We start from the raw sequence: 17,935 nt of genomic DNA on the forward strand, positions 1-17,935 counted from the left end.
GCCCAAATGTAAAAAAAACAAGCTGTTCAGGATAAATTTCTCTTGAAAATCTTATCCCCTAATAGGTAAGAGGGCCCAGTTAATCCCCTTGGTATACATCTTCTAATTGTTTTAGCTGGTATGACATTTATGGATGTTCCTCAAAGAAGAAATAAAGTAGGAAAGTTACTATTTTGTCTGTAGAAAAATGATGGGGTACCCTGAAGAATATAATACTTCCTGTATTTAAAGCATGTTTGCCTCTTAGGTTCAAAGAACCCTCACCTGATCACTAACTGGGGACCTGCAGCTTTCACTGAGGCAGAACTTGAAGAGAGAGAGAAGAACTGGAAAGAGAAAAAGACCACGGAGTGACTGAGCTTGCTGGCAGTCACGTCAGTTATGTAGATACTGCATGGCAGGAGAGCTTTATGCTAAAGACAAAAGAAACAGCTTTGGGGGCCGGGCGTGGTGGCTCACGCCTGTAATCCCAGCACTTTGGGAGGCCGAGGCGGGTGGATCACCTGAGGTCAGGAGTTCAAGACCAGCCTGGCCAACCTGGTGAAACCCTGTCTCTACTAAAAATACAAAAAAAAATTAGCTGAGCGTGGTGGCGGGCGCCTGTAATCCCAGCTACTTGGGAGGCTGAGGCAGGAGAATCACTTGAATGTGGGAGGCGGAGGTTGCAGTGAGCTGAGATCATGCCATTGTACTCCAGCTTGGGCAACAGAGTGAGACTCCATCTCAAAACAAAACAAAACAAAACAAAAAACCCCGGCTTTGCTGCTTTTAACTCTTCTTCCTTCTGTGCCTCTCTAAGTGGGTCAATATCCTAAGGAAGCCTTCTTATTTATCTTCCTGCAAACAAGGGCTACCTGAAAAGAAAAAAAAAGTCAACATTGTCAAGCTGTTTGTTTACTCTTTCTTTGAAAACATCACCTTCTGAAATTTGTCTTTTAGCTCTCTCAGATTCTTCCCCAAATGAGGCAGGGTGCAGACAGCACAGTCAGCTCTGCAGAGTTTGGAGGGGCTCACTGCCACTGGGTACTCAGAACCTCTGTGGACTGGATGTCAGCTCTTTCCTTTGGCAGCGTGTTTCCTTTTCCGAGTATGTGCTGTTAAACTAGATTGGCCAGTTTGCTTTCCATTTCCTGACACTTGACATGGAATGCCTTTGACCATTGGTGCTCTGACAGAGAAGTCATGGAGTCATTGCCATTTCCTGGTTGCCCTTTTGGAATGTGATCCTGTTAGTAGAGGTTTTCTAGCTTCTACTAAGATATTTCTTTCCCTAACCATCATACACTTGGCATGTTTCATTCCCATCTCCTTTCCCCTCACCTTAAAGGAGACTACCCCTTTGCCCCATATTGTCAACCTAATTTTCTCTCGTACTCTCTCTAGTGAATGATGTGCTACCAAGTATATGCCAGGCTGTGAGAGGATTATACTGAGTAGTAGAAAGAAGCTAATTTGAAATAAAAATTATTTGTATAATTAAGAAAGCAGATTAGATGCACATGGTCAACAGGAAGTTGACTGTATGTCTGCTAGTTAGATTCAAAACATCATAAAGATGATAGCATGTCAATATATTAGCCTAGCCATTATGTTAGCCTTTGTTAGGTAGGCAGCTTTTCTGCTTTTTCCCTTCCTCTATGGTGACAATGGAGGAAATATCCAATAGAAATACGTCTAACAGGGAAATTGGGATCATAGTTTATATGCATCTGATTTGAAAGGAGTATTGAGGAAGGTTTTCATATATGATCTATCTTTGGATTAAAAAGAACATTTATGAAATCAAGCCTTCTAACACTAGTTATAATTGAGAAGCAACAGTAACTCCGTGGACAGCAATCAAGCTTAAAATTGTAAATAAATATGGGGATAATTCAGTTGTTGCAAAAAAAGGGCAGAATTCAGTAGAATAAAGTCCCTTTCTCTTACAGGTATGAAATGAGGACAGAGAACCTCAGGTGTTCTTATGCTAGTGCTTGCTGAGTGCATGCTAAGAAAGCAATTCCAAATAGATGTATACATCTAGAGAGAGTGGTATTAGAGCTTCAGTCTATGTATTTATTTACATGAGAGGAAACTGGAATATAATCCCATAAATTATCACCTTTTATGACTGGAAAATATTTGCCAATGAAGAAATGGTCTGTAGGTATTTGTCTTAAGATTTTTGGCCGTTTAATAAAAATGTAACTTTAATGGTTTCTTATAGTTGCCTTTATAAAGTGTATTGTCTAAAATATTTTTGTATCATGTGCCTTTGAAATTTGACAGCTGATTTGGGTGTTGGATTTCTGCCCAGCCATTTATCAGTATTATCATTTTATTCAGTAGCTGGCAGGTGTATTAGACCAACGAGACTTAGGTAAGGAATGGAACCTTTCGTGTGGTTTGATTGCACATTACACCAGAAGACTCCAGTATCCCTCATTCCAGAATGAGGAAAAAGTATTCTACAAAGAACCTAATCACCTCTGTGAAATCTATGGGGTGGAAACAGTGTGGCCTTAGGAGTCAAATAGTCTCTGCATGGTGGGGAGGATCATGATGGAATATGTGAATTTCTACTTCTAGAAGTTGTGAAATAGGTCCTGCGCTTTTGCAGAACGTCCTTCCTTAAACCTGGCTTATTCCACAGCTGTAGCTGATAACATGACCTGGGGCTTAGCTGCTCTAGCCCTGGGTTCTTGGAGACCTCACACTGCCTGGCCCCTGGCCATCCACCTAAGGACTGCCTGCTTTCTGGTCACATGTGGACCTTGATACGACTAAGCGGTTACATATGTGGTTGTGCAAAAGCTTTCTGTTTAATGCCTAGTGTTACCGATTTACATCTTGGTTTTCAGTGGCACTATGTCTAGGAGGCAATATCCTTTTAAACAGTGCTTTGGCTAAGATAGATACTTGTGAATCAAAGATAGCACAGAAATGAACTAAGTATATCCCATTTGGAATTATATTTTGATACTATTTAAAATGGTTTCACCTGTTAAAGGGCCAACAGAACTCTTGGTTTTACTTTTGTAATTACTGTACAGAAAATTTCAAGAGTGTTTGAGTGCTTGTCATCAGGTGTTTTCCTTAATAAGTAGGGATATGATCATTTACAGGAATTATATATGAAAAAAGTTTTTGAAATGTATTTTTGTGATGTGATATGTTGAGGGGAAACCAAATATTTATGATTTTAAAACATTCGTATGAAAACATTGTACAATGTAATATGCTCAACTTTCTCAATTTTTTGCTAATTTTTCTAAGATATATTAAAAATGTTTTATATATTTTTTTTAAGTAAAATGGACCCAGTAAGAAAATTAAAAATACCAGAACATACACTTTAAACTGTCTGATTTAATAAAACAGTGGGGGGTAAAGTTGGGTGTATCTATGTGTATTTTCATATAATGAGATGGACTTTGGTTTAGGGACATTTCCTGAAAACACTGGGTTTGGAGTTTAGACCCCAAGAAGTTAGCTATGGCCTCATGTTTGGTGTTTGAGTCATGAATGTGGGCAAGCCATGGCTGATGTGTCAGCTCACAAACGGGAACTTACAAAGATGATTTCTCATTCATTGTTGCTGTTACCTTCAAATTTTCTTACCTCTGTTTTCCTTAGTTTTCTTTTTATGCTTTTCAGTTTTTCTTTCACCAGAGTAAACCGTGTGGCTTTTTGTTTGTTTGTTGTGGTTTGCATTGTTGCCAAGATAAAATGCCTGTTGTGGACCAAGTGGGCCCACTCAGGCCAGCTTGATTGTATATTGGAAAGCTGATCTTTCCCTCTTGGAGGGAGGGAGAGGACACTGGTTGGTGTGTTTAAAAACTGCTCTTTCTGAGGCGGGCAGATCATGAGGTCAGGAGATCGAGACCATCCTGGCTAACACGGTGAAACCCTGTCTCCACTAAAAATACAAAAAAATTAGCCGGGCGTGGTGGCAGGCACCTGTAGTCCCAGCTACTCAGGAGGCTGAGACAGGAGAATGGCATGAACCCAGGAGGCAGAGCTTGCAGTGAGCCAAGATCATGCCACTGCACTCCAGCCTGGGCGACAGAGGGAGACTCCGTCTCAAAAAACAAAAACAAAAACAAAAAACTGTTCTTTCTCTCTCACAGTGGTTCTCAACTGGTGGTAATTTTGCCCTCCAGGGGACATTTGGCAATGTCTGGAGACATTTTTTGTTGTCACAACTGGAGGGAGTGTTGCTGGCATCGAGTAGGTAGAGGCCAGGGATGCTGCAAAACATCTTAAAATGCCCAGGACGGCCCCCATTAACAATTACGTGGACTAAAATGTCAGTAGTGGCAAGGCTGAGAAAACCTGCTCTACAGAAAGGCAAGTTCTATTATCCAGAACACAATATAACCCTTGGAGTCAGGGTTTCCCTTTCAGATGTCCTAGGAGTTGACTGACCTCTTCAGTGCGAATGAGGAGCACCTGGAAGGGAGAATGCCTGTTTCTCTGTGAGCTGGCAGAGAGCAGAGGGCAGGGACCTCTGACACACCCAGAGCCTCTGGAGGGGGTTGCTTTGCATATATTTTAAAAGACTATGATGCAAGTTGCTGAGGCGTGAAGTGTAAAAGCTGCCTTAACCCTGATTTATTTCCAGGTGCTGAAACACAGGGTGGGTCTGTCAGCACCATTTAGCAGCTTGTGAGGAATGAATTTTCAGATTTGCCACTCAGGTAGTGATGTGTCCCGCACAGCGCTTGTGCTTGTTCTAACTGGCCAAGCCTTAATTGCAACCTTCTGGGTAGTTCCAGCAAGGCACAGCTGCCCTAGTGGGGCGAGGATCAGGTGAATAAGGTCAAGACATATTAAAGTGTGGGAAGAGGCACTCCTCAGCTTTTACAGTGCAGAGGAGGTGCTCCAGATTTGTTAAAGGATCAGTTTTGGGAATAGTTTATGGAATCTCTATTTCTTTCCTCTCTTTCCCCCTCTACTCCTTTTTTATATATTAGAGACTGTAATAATCACCTCCCTACTTCCTACTTGGCAATATCCACTAAAGCTAAAAACAACAGCTACCCTCCGGCCCAGCAGTTTCCACTCATTTCAGAGAAATGAGGCTGATGTCCACCAAAAAACTTGTATAAGAAGATTCACAACAGTTTTATTATAATGGCCCCAAACCAGAGACACCCAAATATCCACCAGTAGAGAATAGACAATTGTATTTCCAGACAATGGATACTACACCTAAATTAACATATTACAGAGAGAGGCAAAAACCCGGCTGAATCTCACGGACATCTTGAGCAAAGAAGCCAAACACAAAAGAGCACATACTATATGATTCCTTGTATATTAATTTCCAAGACACACTGCTAATCGGTGGATTTAGAAGTGAGGGTGGGAGGCGGGTGGCTGTAAACTGGGAAGGGACACACTTGAACTTTCTGGGATGCTGTAAATGGGTGGTGGTTACACAGGAAAAAACAACTTTACACCCAGGATTTGTGCAGTTTACTGTCTGTAACTGCAGTGCCTCTAGAAGCCTGAACTGGCTCACCTTTAAATTTTTTTTTTTTTTTAAGAAGTCTCGCTGTGATGCCCAGGCTTGAGTGCAGTGGTGTGATCTCAGCTCACTGCAGCCTCTGCCTCCCAGGTTCAAGGGATTCTCCTGCCTCAGCCTCCCAAGTAGCTGGGATGACAGGCGTGTGCAGCACACCCGGCTAATTTTTGTATTTTTAGTAGACAGAGGTTTCACCATGTTGGCCAGGCTGGTCTCAAACACCTGACCTCAATGATATGCCCTCCTCAGCCTCCCTAAGTGCTGGGATTACAGGCATGAGCCACTGCACCTGACCTCACTTTTCAATTTGCAGATAAGGAACTAGAAGGTGACACGTGAAATGTGTACTGGACTTCTAGGATGCTGTTCATTACACCACCCACCTCCTCTCGGGTCCTGATTACATTTTTATGTCAAACATTTAATTTCTCAGTGCCCCATCACCCAGCTAGTTGCCATGTGCCACCCCTACATACAGAGGAGGGCCCTGACCCTTTCTAGTCCTGTGCTCAGCTTCCATTGAGTCTTCTGAGGCTGCCGAGTCTTTGGCCCTGGGTAGTGGATACATCTGTGGTGGACACTAAATTCCAAGCAGGGCTACACTCAGCCTCCTTTTCCTGTTCCCACCACACACAGGCAGTCCATGGTCTCTTAGGATTGTGCACCCACAGGAATGCAGGCCTTTGTGTTTATATCCCCCTCAACAGTTCACAAGGGCCAGCTGAGGTCCAGCAGGACTTTAGGAGTGGGTAGACGAAAGCTCTGTCTAGCAAACCCCATTCTGTTCAGTCCCCAAGACCCGCAGCCCACTGCCCCCTCCTCCTCCTCATCGGAAGTCCTCGTTTCCTGTCCCATTTCACCCTGCCTCTCCCGCCTCCGACAACACTTTCTGCTTGGAACAGCAGCCCATGGGGGTTTCAGGGAGCAGTCTCCCTGCCCCACTTTCTGCATTTTCCCTCTGCTCTCAGGTTCCCTTTTCTTCCTGATGCATGGACCAGGACCATCCTGAGCAGCTCCCCTGGGAAGACTGTTCCCCCACAGGCTGGTTTCAGGGGATACCAGGACTGCTGCACCTCCACACTCATGTTTTCCACTCCCCTCAAAGTCCAGGCTGATAGGAGAGCAGCGTCACTGTCCAACTCTGCCAAACGTGTGTCTCCATTCCCATTTGGAGGGTGTGTCTGGAATCCTTGTTTACAAGGTGTAGAGGTGGAAGACTTCATCCCAGAGCCCCATGGCCCTGTACACCTCACTGCAGTTAGCTGGAAGATGGTTAAAGCAGTGAATGACTTTTTTTCTAGAGCTGTTGCCCTCCCAGCCTGGGCTACAAACAATCAGTGCTTGAATCTTCCTGCCTACCCCCACCCCAATCAGGCCTTTAGGGCACTAAGTTGGAAAGGAGCCTGGACTTCAGAGTCAAACAGGCCTGGGCTCTACTGTGGTTTTACCTTACTGTGTCATCTTGGGGGGGGTTAGGATACTGTACAGGTGATGTGTCCTCAGAGTGTCACACCTGAGGCACCTGGTGTTTTGTCTTCATGCATGTTCTTTAGAAAGTCACGTGGAGGGGGTTTTCCATCTGGGCTGGGCCAAGGCCACTTAATGGGCATGTTGCTGGTGGGCTGGCCGGTTCTGAGAAGATCTGGCAGGTGACTGCGGTTGGTCAGCCATTCAAGGCTACTACTGGAGAGTCCGGGAAATACCTCAGGTGCTCTCTGCATTTCCACAGGCAAGTCTGTAACTTCTGAGGTGTCCTGCAAAGGCAGGTAGCTGGCAAATCTATGAATGGATGAGTGAACAGAGGAGGTCCCAGGTGAGGGTGACAGCCCAGCAACACACTTCCCCAGTCACACCTGCTCTTTGGAAGGTTCCAGCAAGGCTGTGGAGAGGACCCAAGGGCCTGTGACTGCCACCTCCCAGTAGACCCCAAGGACCTCCAGCCTCTGCTCTCCCCTCAAGGGTCCTGTCGCTCCCTTGGTGGCCATTAGCTGTGGTGGCCAGAGCTGTTCTCCACTCTACCTCCCAGGGCCTCTATCAGCAGCTGACGGTTCCTGCGGCTTGTAATGTTCCTGCTGATCTGCCTCACTCACTACCCGTCACCGCTGATGAACCTTCCCAAAAGTCAGCCCAGAACTCCTTAAGGGCAGGGGCAGCCTCGTTGTGGTAGTTCCAGCACCCTGTACCAAGCAGGTTCTTAGTAAATGCTGACTGTTGAGTGGCCCCTTTCTGAAATAAATTCCTTGTTCTCAAATATATCCTGGATCTGGTCCCCTTGGGTCCAATCAGAGCTTGAACCAGACAGCAATGACTGACCACCTCTACTCAAGAGTTTCTGGTTTATTTGGAGCCTCTACCCCACCCTACCCTAAGGCTGGGAACCCTTTTGCCTTCCTTTTTTCTTAAAGGAAGTTAATCCCAGCACATGTGAAAGATGGACCATCCATCCCAATGCCTCAAGTCCTGGGCTTCATTTCTCCATTTCTCCCAGGGCACCCTGGGAGTCTACATGCAAACAGAGATACTAGAAAGTTAACTTCCGGAAACCCCCTTGATAGGCCAATTCGTCCCCTTTTCTCTCTCTCCATGTGATTTTTTTTTTCAAAAAATATCTTTTGTAGTTTTTTCCTTATCACCAATACATACCCAATGTGGAAAACTGAGAAAAAGCAGGTTTGTAAAAAGAATAAAATGCTTCGCCATAATCTCGCTCTGCAGACAACCTACAATGGCAAAAATCGCAATTAATTTTGCACCAACCTAATACTAGGATTTCAGTGCACAGCCTTCCAGGCCTACATTTAGGTTTGTTTGAAACAGGAACATGCGGTTCAACCGCCAACCTGAGCCCGCGTCCCCTAAGGCCAATACCACCATCCTGACCCTCCTTGGGAGGTCCTGAAATGACCCCAGTTCCAGGGGCAACGAAATGCATACGCTTTCGAGGGAAGGAGGGGAGGAAACGACCTTGTGGCGCAGGTCTGCGCGGCCGAGGGGGTTCCCTGAGCCGGTGGAGCGGCGTGGCGTGGCCTAGGAAGTCCCTGGGCGAGGGAGGCGGGGCGCGGCGTGGTGGGGGCGACTGGGTGGTGCAGGCCTGCGCACGCGCGCAGCCGTGGGCGGGACGGGCGGCCTGGGGGCTTCGCCGCCAGGTGGCAGGCGTGCGCCACGCCCGCAGGTTCCAGCCCCGACCCGGGCGCGCGGGGCCGACTAGGGTCGGGTCCGGTGTGCGGTGGTCGCTCCGCTCCGGGCCGCTCCGCTCTGGGCGTCAGGGCGCGGGGAGCTGCCCCGGGGTTCTGTCCACCGGGGAGGAAAGCCACGAGCACTGAGCGCCTCCTGAGAGCCAGCCCTGACGTGAACTCATTTTATCTGCCACGACCCAGAAGGTGGGCGCAATTTTCCTATGTTCCAGGTGTGAAAAGTGAGGCTCAGGGAGCTAGGCAGTTGCCCAAGGGGACACAGCAGTGACGGCTCTGGGACGAAGCCCAGGTGTCCAGACGCGATGGCCTCTTCCCGCGTTCTCGGCGGGTACGGCGCGCCGCCTGCCTGCGGCCCGCGGGGAGGTGGTCTGGTGGCCGCCCCGGCTCCTCCTCGGGCCCCTGAGGATTTCCGGCCGGGACCCCGAGGAGGGCCCTGTGGCCTTGCGGCATCCGTGGTCACGATTCCAGCCCCACACGGCCTCCCGCCGGTCCCTGCGAGTGCCCAAGACGGGGCCGCCCCTCCCGTCTCCTCCCTTCTCTCCCCTCCCCGGCGTCTCCCGCCGAGGGCGCTGCAGGCGGCCTGGTTGGGATGAGGGCGGGCAGGCGGCCCACAAGCAGGGGCCTGTTTCCTGACTCGTTTGACCCTGGCTGTCCCTGCGGAGGCCCCAGCAGACCCAGCAAGGTCATCTAGGGCGAAATTCCAGTCTGAGCCCTGAGCAGTGACTTAAGTTTTCCCGATAAGGCTCAAGAAGGGACACAGAGTGTCCTCCCCACACCCCGCACTCTGTCAGCACCTCCACTCTGGTGAAGCCTCTGCTGCAGACAGCCCGGCTCGAGAAGAGACAAAGATAGACTTGGGACAGATAAGGACAGAGACAGCCAGGGAGAGAGGGGCAAGGAGCTCAGAGGTGAAGATGGGGCCGCGCCGATGGGGAGGCAGCGGGTCTGCGGCCGCCGAGATGGGAAGTGGGCCCTGGAGCGGGCTTGCCGAGCCTACGACCGGGGCTGGGATGTTGGAGGAAGACGCGGTCATGAGGGCTGAAAAAGAAGGGGTTTTTGGTATGGTAGAAAAATGGATTGGGCTGGCAGCTTGAAGGCCACAGCCCTGTACCTCTGGGCCTGGTCTCGTGTGTGCACCTGGGACCGGTGGGTGAGGGGTGATGTAGAGTCAATGAGGGACGAGCTCACTGAGTCTCTAGGAGGCAGGAGTGGAGAGGGCGAGGGAGGGAGGGTAGGACCTGTATACCTACGGTGGAGGGGGCAGGCGGGGGACAGATGCTGCTGGGCCAAGACTACTGAGTCTCTCCTGCCTGCTGGAGGTCCCTGGCTCAGGACTTATTCCATGCACACTCTGATAGAATATTTACGCCCAACACTAACTGTTTGGCTTGGCAAATAAGCAAAGCCATAAAGTCACAGCTGGCCTGTAGGCTCCCAGTCACCATGTGCAGCTGAGTCACAACCACTTCCCCCACCCCCTGGGGAGCAAGCGCCTATGCTCATGCCTGCACTCAGACACATATCCACACAGGTACCCACAGATGCCGCGTGCCACTGAGTCATAGCTACCTCCTCAGAGAGCACGTGCCTGCATGCACTTGCACACAGGTCCCCACAGATGCCATATACACCTGAGTGTGAGTCATCATCACCACTGAACCCTGAGGGAGGGCACCCAGAGTGTGTTCTGCCATCCTTGCTTAGAGATACCCATATACACACATATACAGATATGTGCCCACCACACATCCTGTTGTACCTGCTGCATCATACCAGCAGATCAATAAATGTTTGTGGAATGAATGAATGAGTAAACAAATGAATGAACTAACAAGTGAAAACGTGAGTGACAACCACACTGCGTGGATACTCAGTAAAATTGGTTGGGGCAGCCCTGCAGGGTGGGTCCCAAGCTCTGTGTCCAGAAGGAGTTGTCTTGCTCCAAATATATCCTCTGTGGGCGGGCAGGGAGCCAGGGCTGCCTCCCAGACCCTGACTTCACTGGGCCGGAGGCCCAACCTCTGAGGAGTTGAAGAAAATTAACAAAGAAGAGGCCCTGGCTTTCTGTAGCCAAGGCTGAGCTGTGAGATGAGTTGGTGGGGGCATGTGTACTCTGGAAATATCACTTACTCAGAGACTTGAGATGCAGGACAGAGTGCTCTGCTGAAGGGCCCAGAGAGGACTGGTTCTGGATTGGGCTTCTTGGGAACTCTGCCCCAAATGTGCAGAATGTGCAGGAGGCCTGCTTCCACTTGAGATCTGGGGCAAATACAGTGCCTGGGCTGAGCTGGTGATTGCAAAACTGAGGCCCCCTATTAGACAGTTTTCCATCTAGGCCTGCCCTTCTGGCTTGGGCTTGTTCCCAGAGCTGCTTTCCTGTCTCTCTCTTGAATCTTCTTTTCTGAAGCCCCTGTGTCTCTGCCCTAATTCATCATCTGGAATATTTTAATATTACCCCAACTGGTCTTCCCGCCTTTAGACAGTAAGACCTATCTATCTTGCTCATAGCTGTCAGAGTTATTTTTCTAAAATACAAGTCCAACTATATAACTTTCCTGTTCAAAATCCTTCCATAGCTTCCCACTTTTCAGCATTAAAGTTGGATGGCCTCAGCCCTGTGATGAGATCCTTCATGACCTTACTCCACTCTACCTGGAGGTTATGAAAGGGTAACATGTGGATGGATAGTTGTTGGTTATATGGATCGATGGGTGATGGGTGGACTCTAGGATAATGGATGCTTATAGGGATGAATGGACTAGTGGACTGATCTGTAGACAGATGATTAGAAGTATAAATGATCAGTCAGGCACGTTGGCTCATGCCTGTAATCCCAGCACTTTGGGAGGCCGAGGCAGGCTGATCACCTGAGGTCAGGAGTTTGAGACCAGCCTGACCAACATGGTGAAACCCCATTTCTACTAAAAATACAAAATTAGCCAGGTGTGGTGGTGCATGCCTGTAATCCCACTTACTTAGGAGGCTGAGGCAGGAGAATTGCTTGAACCCAGGAGACGGAGGTTGCAGTGAGCTGAGATTGCACGATTGTACTCCAGCCTGGGCAACAAGAGTGAAACTGTCTCAAAAAAAAAAAAAAAAAAAAGAAGTATAAATGATTAGGAGGGCATGTAGGGTTGGAGAGATGGGTGGGTGGATGGTTGGAAGGATACTGCTCAAGTCAAGGTTGTTTTTGTTGCAAGGAACAAAGAAAACTCCAAATGTTTTCAAGAATGAGGGGTACAATTGTGAGAATACAGTGGACAACCTTGCAGAGAGCACTGACATTCAGGCCTCATGAAGATTGGAACTGGAAAGTCAGGAACGGTGGCTCTTCTCTCCGTCTCCCGAGGACCTCAAGGTTCCTCTCTTTCTCACATTTCTCTGTACTCATTCCTGTCTCAGCAGGCTCCCTCTGCTCGATTTTCTTGCTCATGGTCTACTCTCAGCCACTCTTACTCATTCCTTCTACAAGTTTTTACCAAGTGCTTATTTATGTGACTGTTTGTACCTCAACAAAGCTCCTACGTGTTGAAAAATAGCAAGCAAAACAAAGTTGCTGCATTTATGAAGCATACTTTCTAATGAGGAGAGAGAGACAGTAGGCAGTTACATGTGTGCTGACGTTGAATGCTATGGAAAAAATAAAGCAGGGAGCAGTTTGGGGAGGGGTTGGGTTTCTGCTGCATATAGGATACTCAGAGGGGGTGTCCCTGATATGGTCATATTTGAGCAGAGATCTGAAGAAATTGAGGGGGTGAGCCGTGAAGATATCTGGGGGAAGAATGCTCTAGGAAGAGGGCATGGCAAGTGCAGTGGTCCTGAGGTGGGAACTGTGTGGCACTGTGTGAGGAACATCAGTGAGGCTGGTGTGGCTGATGTTGTGTGAACATGGGGAGGATGGTGGAAGATGAGGTCAGACGGGTAGCAGAGGACAGATCATGAAGTGTGTTACAAGCCATTGTGAGGACTTAGACTTTTAGTCCAAGAAGGAGGGGGAGGCATTAGAGGATATTCAACAGAGAAATGACATGATCTTAGGTTTTAAAAAGGACCTCTCTGGCTACCGTGATGAGAATAGACTGAAAGAGACAAGGTGGGAAAGGGAGGCAGACAGGGAGACCACTTAGGAGGCAACTGCAGAAATCCAGGTGAGAGATGTTGGTGGCTTGGACCAGGGTGGCAGTGGTGAGGGCAGTGATAAGTGGTCCAGTTTAGGACGTATTTTGAAGGTAATCAGGATTTGCTGATGGATGGGATATGGGTGCGACCTCCCTCTGGTGAGGTGGCCCTGCTCAAATCAGCTGTGGACAAGGAGGATATGTGGTATAGTGTGGCTGTCTAGCTCCACCCTCCAGCAGAGGCAGCTTGACATTTGTCTTGGATAATGAGGGCTAAATGCAGGGTTGAGAGTCATGCCCAGCAGCAAAGTTGTTTCTGTCTGAACTGTGAGGTCACTCTAAATCCCACTCTTTCAAGGCAGATATATTCAGCAGGCTTAATTGAAAACTGGAACATAGCTTACCATTGTTAGGATAGAACTGGAGCTTGAAGTGACCTGACTTCTCAGTGAGACCAAACATTCACACTCTCCAAGGAAGGAAATGAAGGAAGAGAATGTTTATGACTGGCTAAGTCTGTCACCATCCAGTACAGACAACCTCATTTGGGCAGAGTTTTATGGCAAGCTATTGAAGTTATATATGTACGCATATGTCTGACAGATCTCTATCTATAGAATATATCATATCTGTGTGTAATGCATAAGCTACTATATATATATGTGTGTGTATATATGTTAAGATTATACACATACAAACACAGTTGCCTTTAGCTGAGGAACCCCAAGAACCTGCCCCTTGTCCAGTCAGGGTTGCTGCCCAGAGAAATAGAACTGATTTCACTTAATACACATGATATGATCCTGAAACTTTAAGCAGAAAGAAATGTTTGTGTCCATTTTCCTTAGAAAGGGGAGGTGGGTGTGGTGGGTACCAGAACTTAGACATTCCTTTGTATTATAAATGAGTTGTGAGGATAGTGAGTAGATGTATGTAACATAAATAAAGGAATGTTTAGGATGATGACTATTTAGGCTGATGATAGACTAGATTACATCAGATTAGATAGATAGGCACAGGTGGCTGGACAGAATGTGAACATGGATTGTTGATAGCTAGTTCTCTGTGAGCCAGGAAGCAGACCCTCACCAGACACCAGATCTGTTAGTGCCTTAATTTTGGACTTTCCAACCTTCAGAACGGCAAGAAATACATTTCTGTTGATTATAAGCCACCCAGTCTGTGGATGTCCTGTTGTAGCAGCTCAGACTGACTAAGACAGATGGTTGAATTACATTGAGAAATGGACAGTTGGATGATGGCTGTTTAGATTGGTGGATGTGTGAATTTTAGGTTACTGGATGGACAGCAAATGGAGGGATGAACAGCTTGATACCTTATAGAAGTGGTGCCTCAAAGTCACTTGGAAACTTTGTTACACACAGACTGCTGGACTCTACTGCCAGAGTTTTCGATTTGATAGATCTGTGTTGGGGCCTCAGAGTTTGCGTTTCCAACAAGTTTCTAGGTAATGCTGATACTCCTAGTCTAGAGGCCGTCTTCTGAGAACCACTGCCCTGTGGTATGCCTGGAAGTGTCCCATGCCAGTAGAGCCAAAATGGCCTTGCCAAGCTGGAATGGAGGAATCTGGGGACCCTGGACTTAGGGATGTCATCCAGCAGGGCTCCAGGCATCCTGTCACTGGCAATGGGCTTAATGTCCGCAATAGGCCTAGAGGCCCATGGCTCTTCTCCCAGGGATGTAGCACCCTTGTTTAGGACATCATGGCCCACCATGGTCTGTCCAGTCATCTCTAACCCCTGCCATCCTCAACTAGGGTTGAATAAGATCCATAAGGTACATGTACTTGGCCATCCAAGGGCGCTGGCCTTGGCTGTGGGGCATATAGAGCACTCAGAGGCAGTGCCACAGCCAGCCTAGTGCCCAGGAGCCAGCTTCAAAGGATTAGAGATGTTCCCTCTGAGCCCTACCCTGCTGAGGGGCCCTGGCAAGCCCTCCTGGTTTGTCAAAAACACTTTTATGTTTGTTGTCCCTGTTTTCTCAGGCATTGTCAACCTCTCATCTGAACAAGATTCTGCTTATCAACATTTAAACATGCTTGAATCTCACTTACCTTAAAAAACAACAAAAGCCCCTTTCTTTGACTCCATGTCTTACTGCAGCTGCTGCCCCACCCTCCTCTCAACCACAGTCAAACGTCTCCAGAGCACTGTCTCTTTCCTCACACCTCACATGCCTCCTGTCCATGACAGCCTGGCCTCTACCTGCCTCACTTCACCGAAACAGCACTCCCTAAAATCACTGGTGAGGTGACCTTCAGGACACTAAATCCAAAGTGCATTTTTCATTCTACTCTTCTTTTAGATTTTCCAGCAGCATCCAAACATTCTCTTGCTTCTTGAAACACTCTTCTCCATTCATTGCAAGGCACAACAATGCTCTTTCTCTGTTCACCCTCTATTCCAGGTTTATCCTCCTTTACCTGGCCATTGAACATTAGTGTCCTTAAGACACAGGCTGGGCTCTTTTCTTACTTAATACTCTTCCTTCTTGGCAGTTTTATCCGTGTCCTCAAGCTACCATCTACTTTTCTCCCTCCCAAATAAGTATCTTCAGCTTATTCACCTCTTGATATCCAAGTGCTCAGCCTCTTCACTGGGACATCTCAAAGGCACCTCAGCCTCTAACTAAGGCCAAACAGGATATTTTCCCCTCCTCCACCCAACCCTGGTCATCCTTTGGTATTCACCATCTCAGGGAAAGATACCACCATCCATTCAGCTGGGTAACTCAGAAACCTAGCAGGCCCTTTGACACCTGTGTCCCTCAGTCTTCATGGCCAAACCACCACCACTATCTCTCCGTTTTCCTAAATACCTCTTGAGTCTACAGTTTTCGTCATCTTCACTATCCCATCCTAGTCCAAACCATCTCTTCTCTGAACCATGACAGTTACCTCTGAAGTGGTCTCTCCACTGCCCCTCTTGCGTCCCTCCAACCCATTCTCCATGTTGCAGCCACTCTGCACGTGGGTTCCGTCTGGCAGCTCAGAGATGGGGAGATGAATCGCCTGGGGGTAGGCCCTGCTCAGGGTCATGGCAGAGGCTGGGCCTCAGGCTTCCCTGCCCCACTCTCAGCCAGGGCCCTTTCCAGGACAGGAAGGCAGGCCCACACATAGGCTGGAGGCCCCACTAGACACACAGCTCAGCCAGGCCTCCAGGGAATGGAGAAGAGGCTTTGAAATTTGCAGTATCAAGTTTCAGAAAACACAGGGTCAGGGTCAGCAGAGCAGCTGGTAGTGGGGAAGGCCAGGCCCAGCTAATTTCCTGTCAGAAGGGCCCAGAGGCTCCAGCCCCTCTCTGGGCTGGCCACAGGGGAGGAGATGCCGGGAATGATTCACATTCTTCTGGCTGGGGCTGCACTGAACCTCAGGGGACCTGTGGGGAGTGAGGAGGTGGATCTGCTGAGGCCAGAGTTGGGGGCTTTCCGTAGGGACCAGGCATCTGTTGTTCAACTCTTAGGCTTGGATGAGGCCAGGGACTGCAGAGGAGATGCAAAAAGACCATTGCAGCTGTGGGAGCTGTAGGATAAATAAGCCTAACTTCATGTTTTACAGATGAGGAAATAGGCTCAGACAGGGCCAGATCCTCACCAGGATCCTGCAGAGTATCTCTTCTAAGCCCTGAGCTCTCTGTTTCTAATTGCCCAGGTCTGGATTTCCTGGAAGGCCCAGCTATGGCTGAGCTGTGTGTCAGTGGGGGACATGCTGGCCTTGGCTCCTCCTGCTCACCTCCAGGCTAGGAGATGCACTTCTTAGGTGCTCTAGCTGTGGGGTGGGTGGCCACGGTGTGGAGTGGGTATGAGAGGGTTAAGTTAGCTGTGGGCCCATCCCACCTCTCCTTGGAGTGCCCAAGCTCATTCTACCCACAAAGAGAACTTTATGTCCTGGTCCAGTGTCTAAGAGGGTGAGGCAGTCCTGGCTTTGAATGGCCCTGTAAGTGGCCTGGCCAGGCTGGGTGTGACATAGAGGTCAGAGGTCCCCTGTACTCTTAATTCTGTGGTGCCAAGACTGGCCTGGTTGACCTGTCAGGACTGGGGAGAAGAGCACAGGATGCAGTTAGACAAGCCTGGGTTCAAATCCCAGTTCCATCAGGCACTGCTGTGTGGCCTTGGAGAAGGTCGTTTAACCTGCTGAAATCATGGACTCCTCAGCTGTTAAAATGGGGAGGGGCTACTTAACTTCTTTCTCTAAGCCCAGATGTGTGATCGGTGTGTGTGTATGTGACTTGGGGAACCCCTCCCGGATCCTGGAAGTGCTGCACATACCCTCACTACCAGCTGGGAAGCATATGCCTGCTCCTGAAGTCAGCACCAGGGCCTGGGTGCCCCCCACCTGGTCATCCTTTCTCTACTCCTGGCACTTGAGTCTGAGGCTGGGGCCATTCTTAGATGTCCCAGACATCAACCTGACAGTCTTCAACTGCCCCTCTCCTCCTTTATCCCCTCTGTCTCCATCAGTTAGGCCCTACATCCTACAGATACCACCTCAGGCATGTCTCTGGAGCTCCCACGTCTATCCAGCCCAAATGCCTTCTCAGGTTGGGATAATTACAGCAGCTGCTCACTGGCCTGCCTCCCTCCCAGTCCCCCTTCGCCATCCTCACCAGGGAGATCTTTCTAAAATACATGTCACAAACCTGACTTAACTTCTTTTCCTTGCTCCTCGTGATTTCACCTTTGCCTAGTGATCTTATCCTTTAATACTCGGCCTAAATGTCATTTACTCAGGAAGTCCTCTCTTACCCCAAGGCTGGGCTATGAGCTCCTCCCATCTTTCTGCAGGCTCCTACTTGCTCTCACCCTATCATAGCTCTGGTTACACCAGAAATCATATCTTGGATAGTAGATTATTTTATTTGGGGTCCAGAGTATCCAGGAGCAGGCATTAGCACAGAAGAAGCATCAATAAATGTATGTTGAATGAAAGAAAATGGACAGACAAGTGCATGGGAAGATGGACACACTGGTTTTGGGTGACCAGCTCATTCATAATAGGTTCCATCATACAGCTGTGAGGGGAGAGACTGAGATTTGGGAGAACATGTGCATGGTCAGGGCTTACCCTGACACTGCACATACTAAAATGCTGG

The 17,935-nt window shown here is 48.5% G+C and overlaps 1 protein-coding gene and 1 long non-coding RNA gene across 4 annotated transcripts in view; one reads left to right on the forward strand and one right to left on the reverse strand.

The window, feature by feature from the left end:
- Window positions 1-17,935, forward strand: part of SWAP70 (switching B cell complex subunit SWAP70) — a 114,791-nt gene that overhangs the window by 84,286 nt on the left and 12,570 nt on the right. For 2 of the 3 annotated variants that reach the window (XM_508279.8, XM_024346969.3), the window contains one exon: window positions 248-3,342. The exons of the other annotated variant lie outside the window; for it this stretch is intronic. In XM_508279.8, coding sequence (XP_508279.5) covers window positions 248-354 — 107 coding nt within the window. In that variant the 3' untranslated portion in view covers window positions 355-3,342. Of the gene's footprint in view, window positions 1-247; window positions 3,343-17,935 lie in introns of those variants that run through there. 3 annotated transcript variants of the gene reach the window in all.
- Window positions 5,532-15,977, reverse strand: LOC104008417 (uncharacterized). The gene is made up of 4 exons (XR_010147146.1): window positions 15,742-15,977; window positions 8,156-8,232; window positions 7,026-7,291; window positions 5,532-6,774 (listed from the first exon to the last, which is right to left on the reverse strand). It is a non-coding gene; the product is annotated as an uncharacterized LOC104008417 (long non-coding RNA).

This window comes from Pan troglodytes, chromosome 9, assembly GCF_028858775.2.
Source record: "Pan troglodytes isolate AG18354 chromosome 9, NHGRI_mPanTro3-v2.0_pri, whole genome shotgun sequence".
Lineage (NCBI taxonomy): Eukaryota > Metazoa > Chordata > Mammalia > Primates > Hominidae > Pan > Pan troglodytes.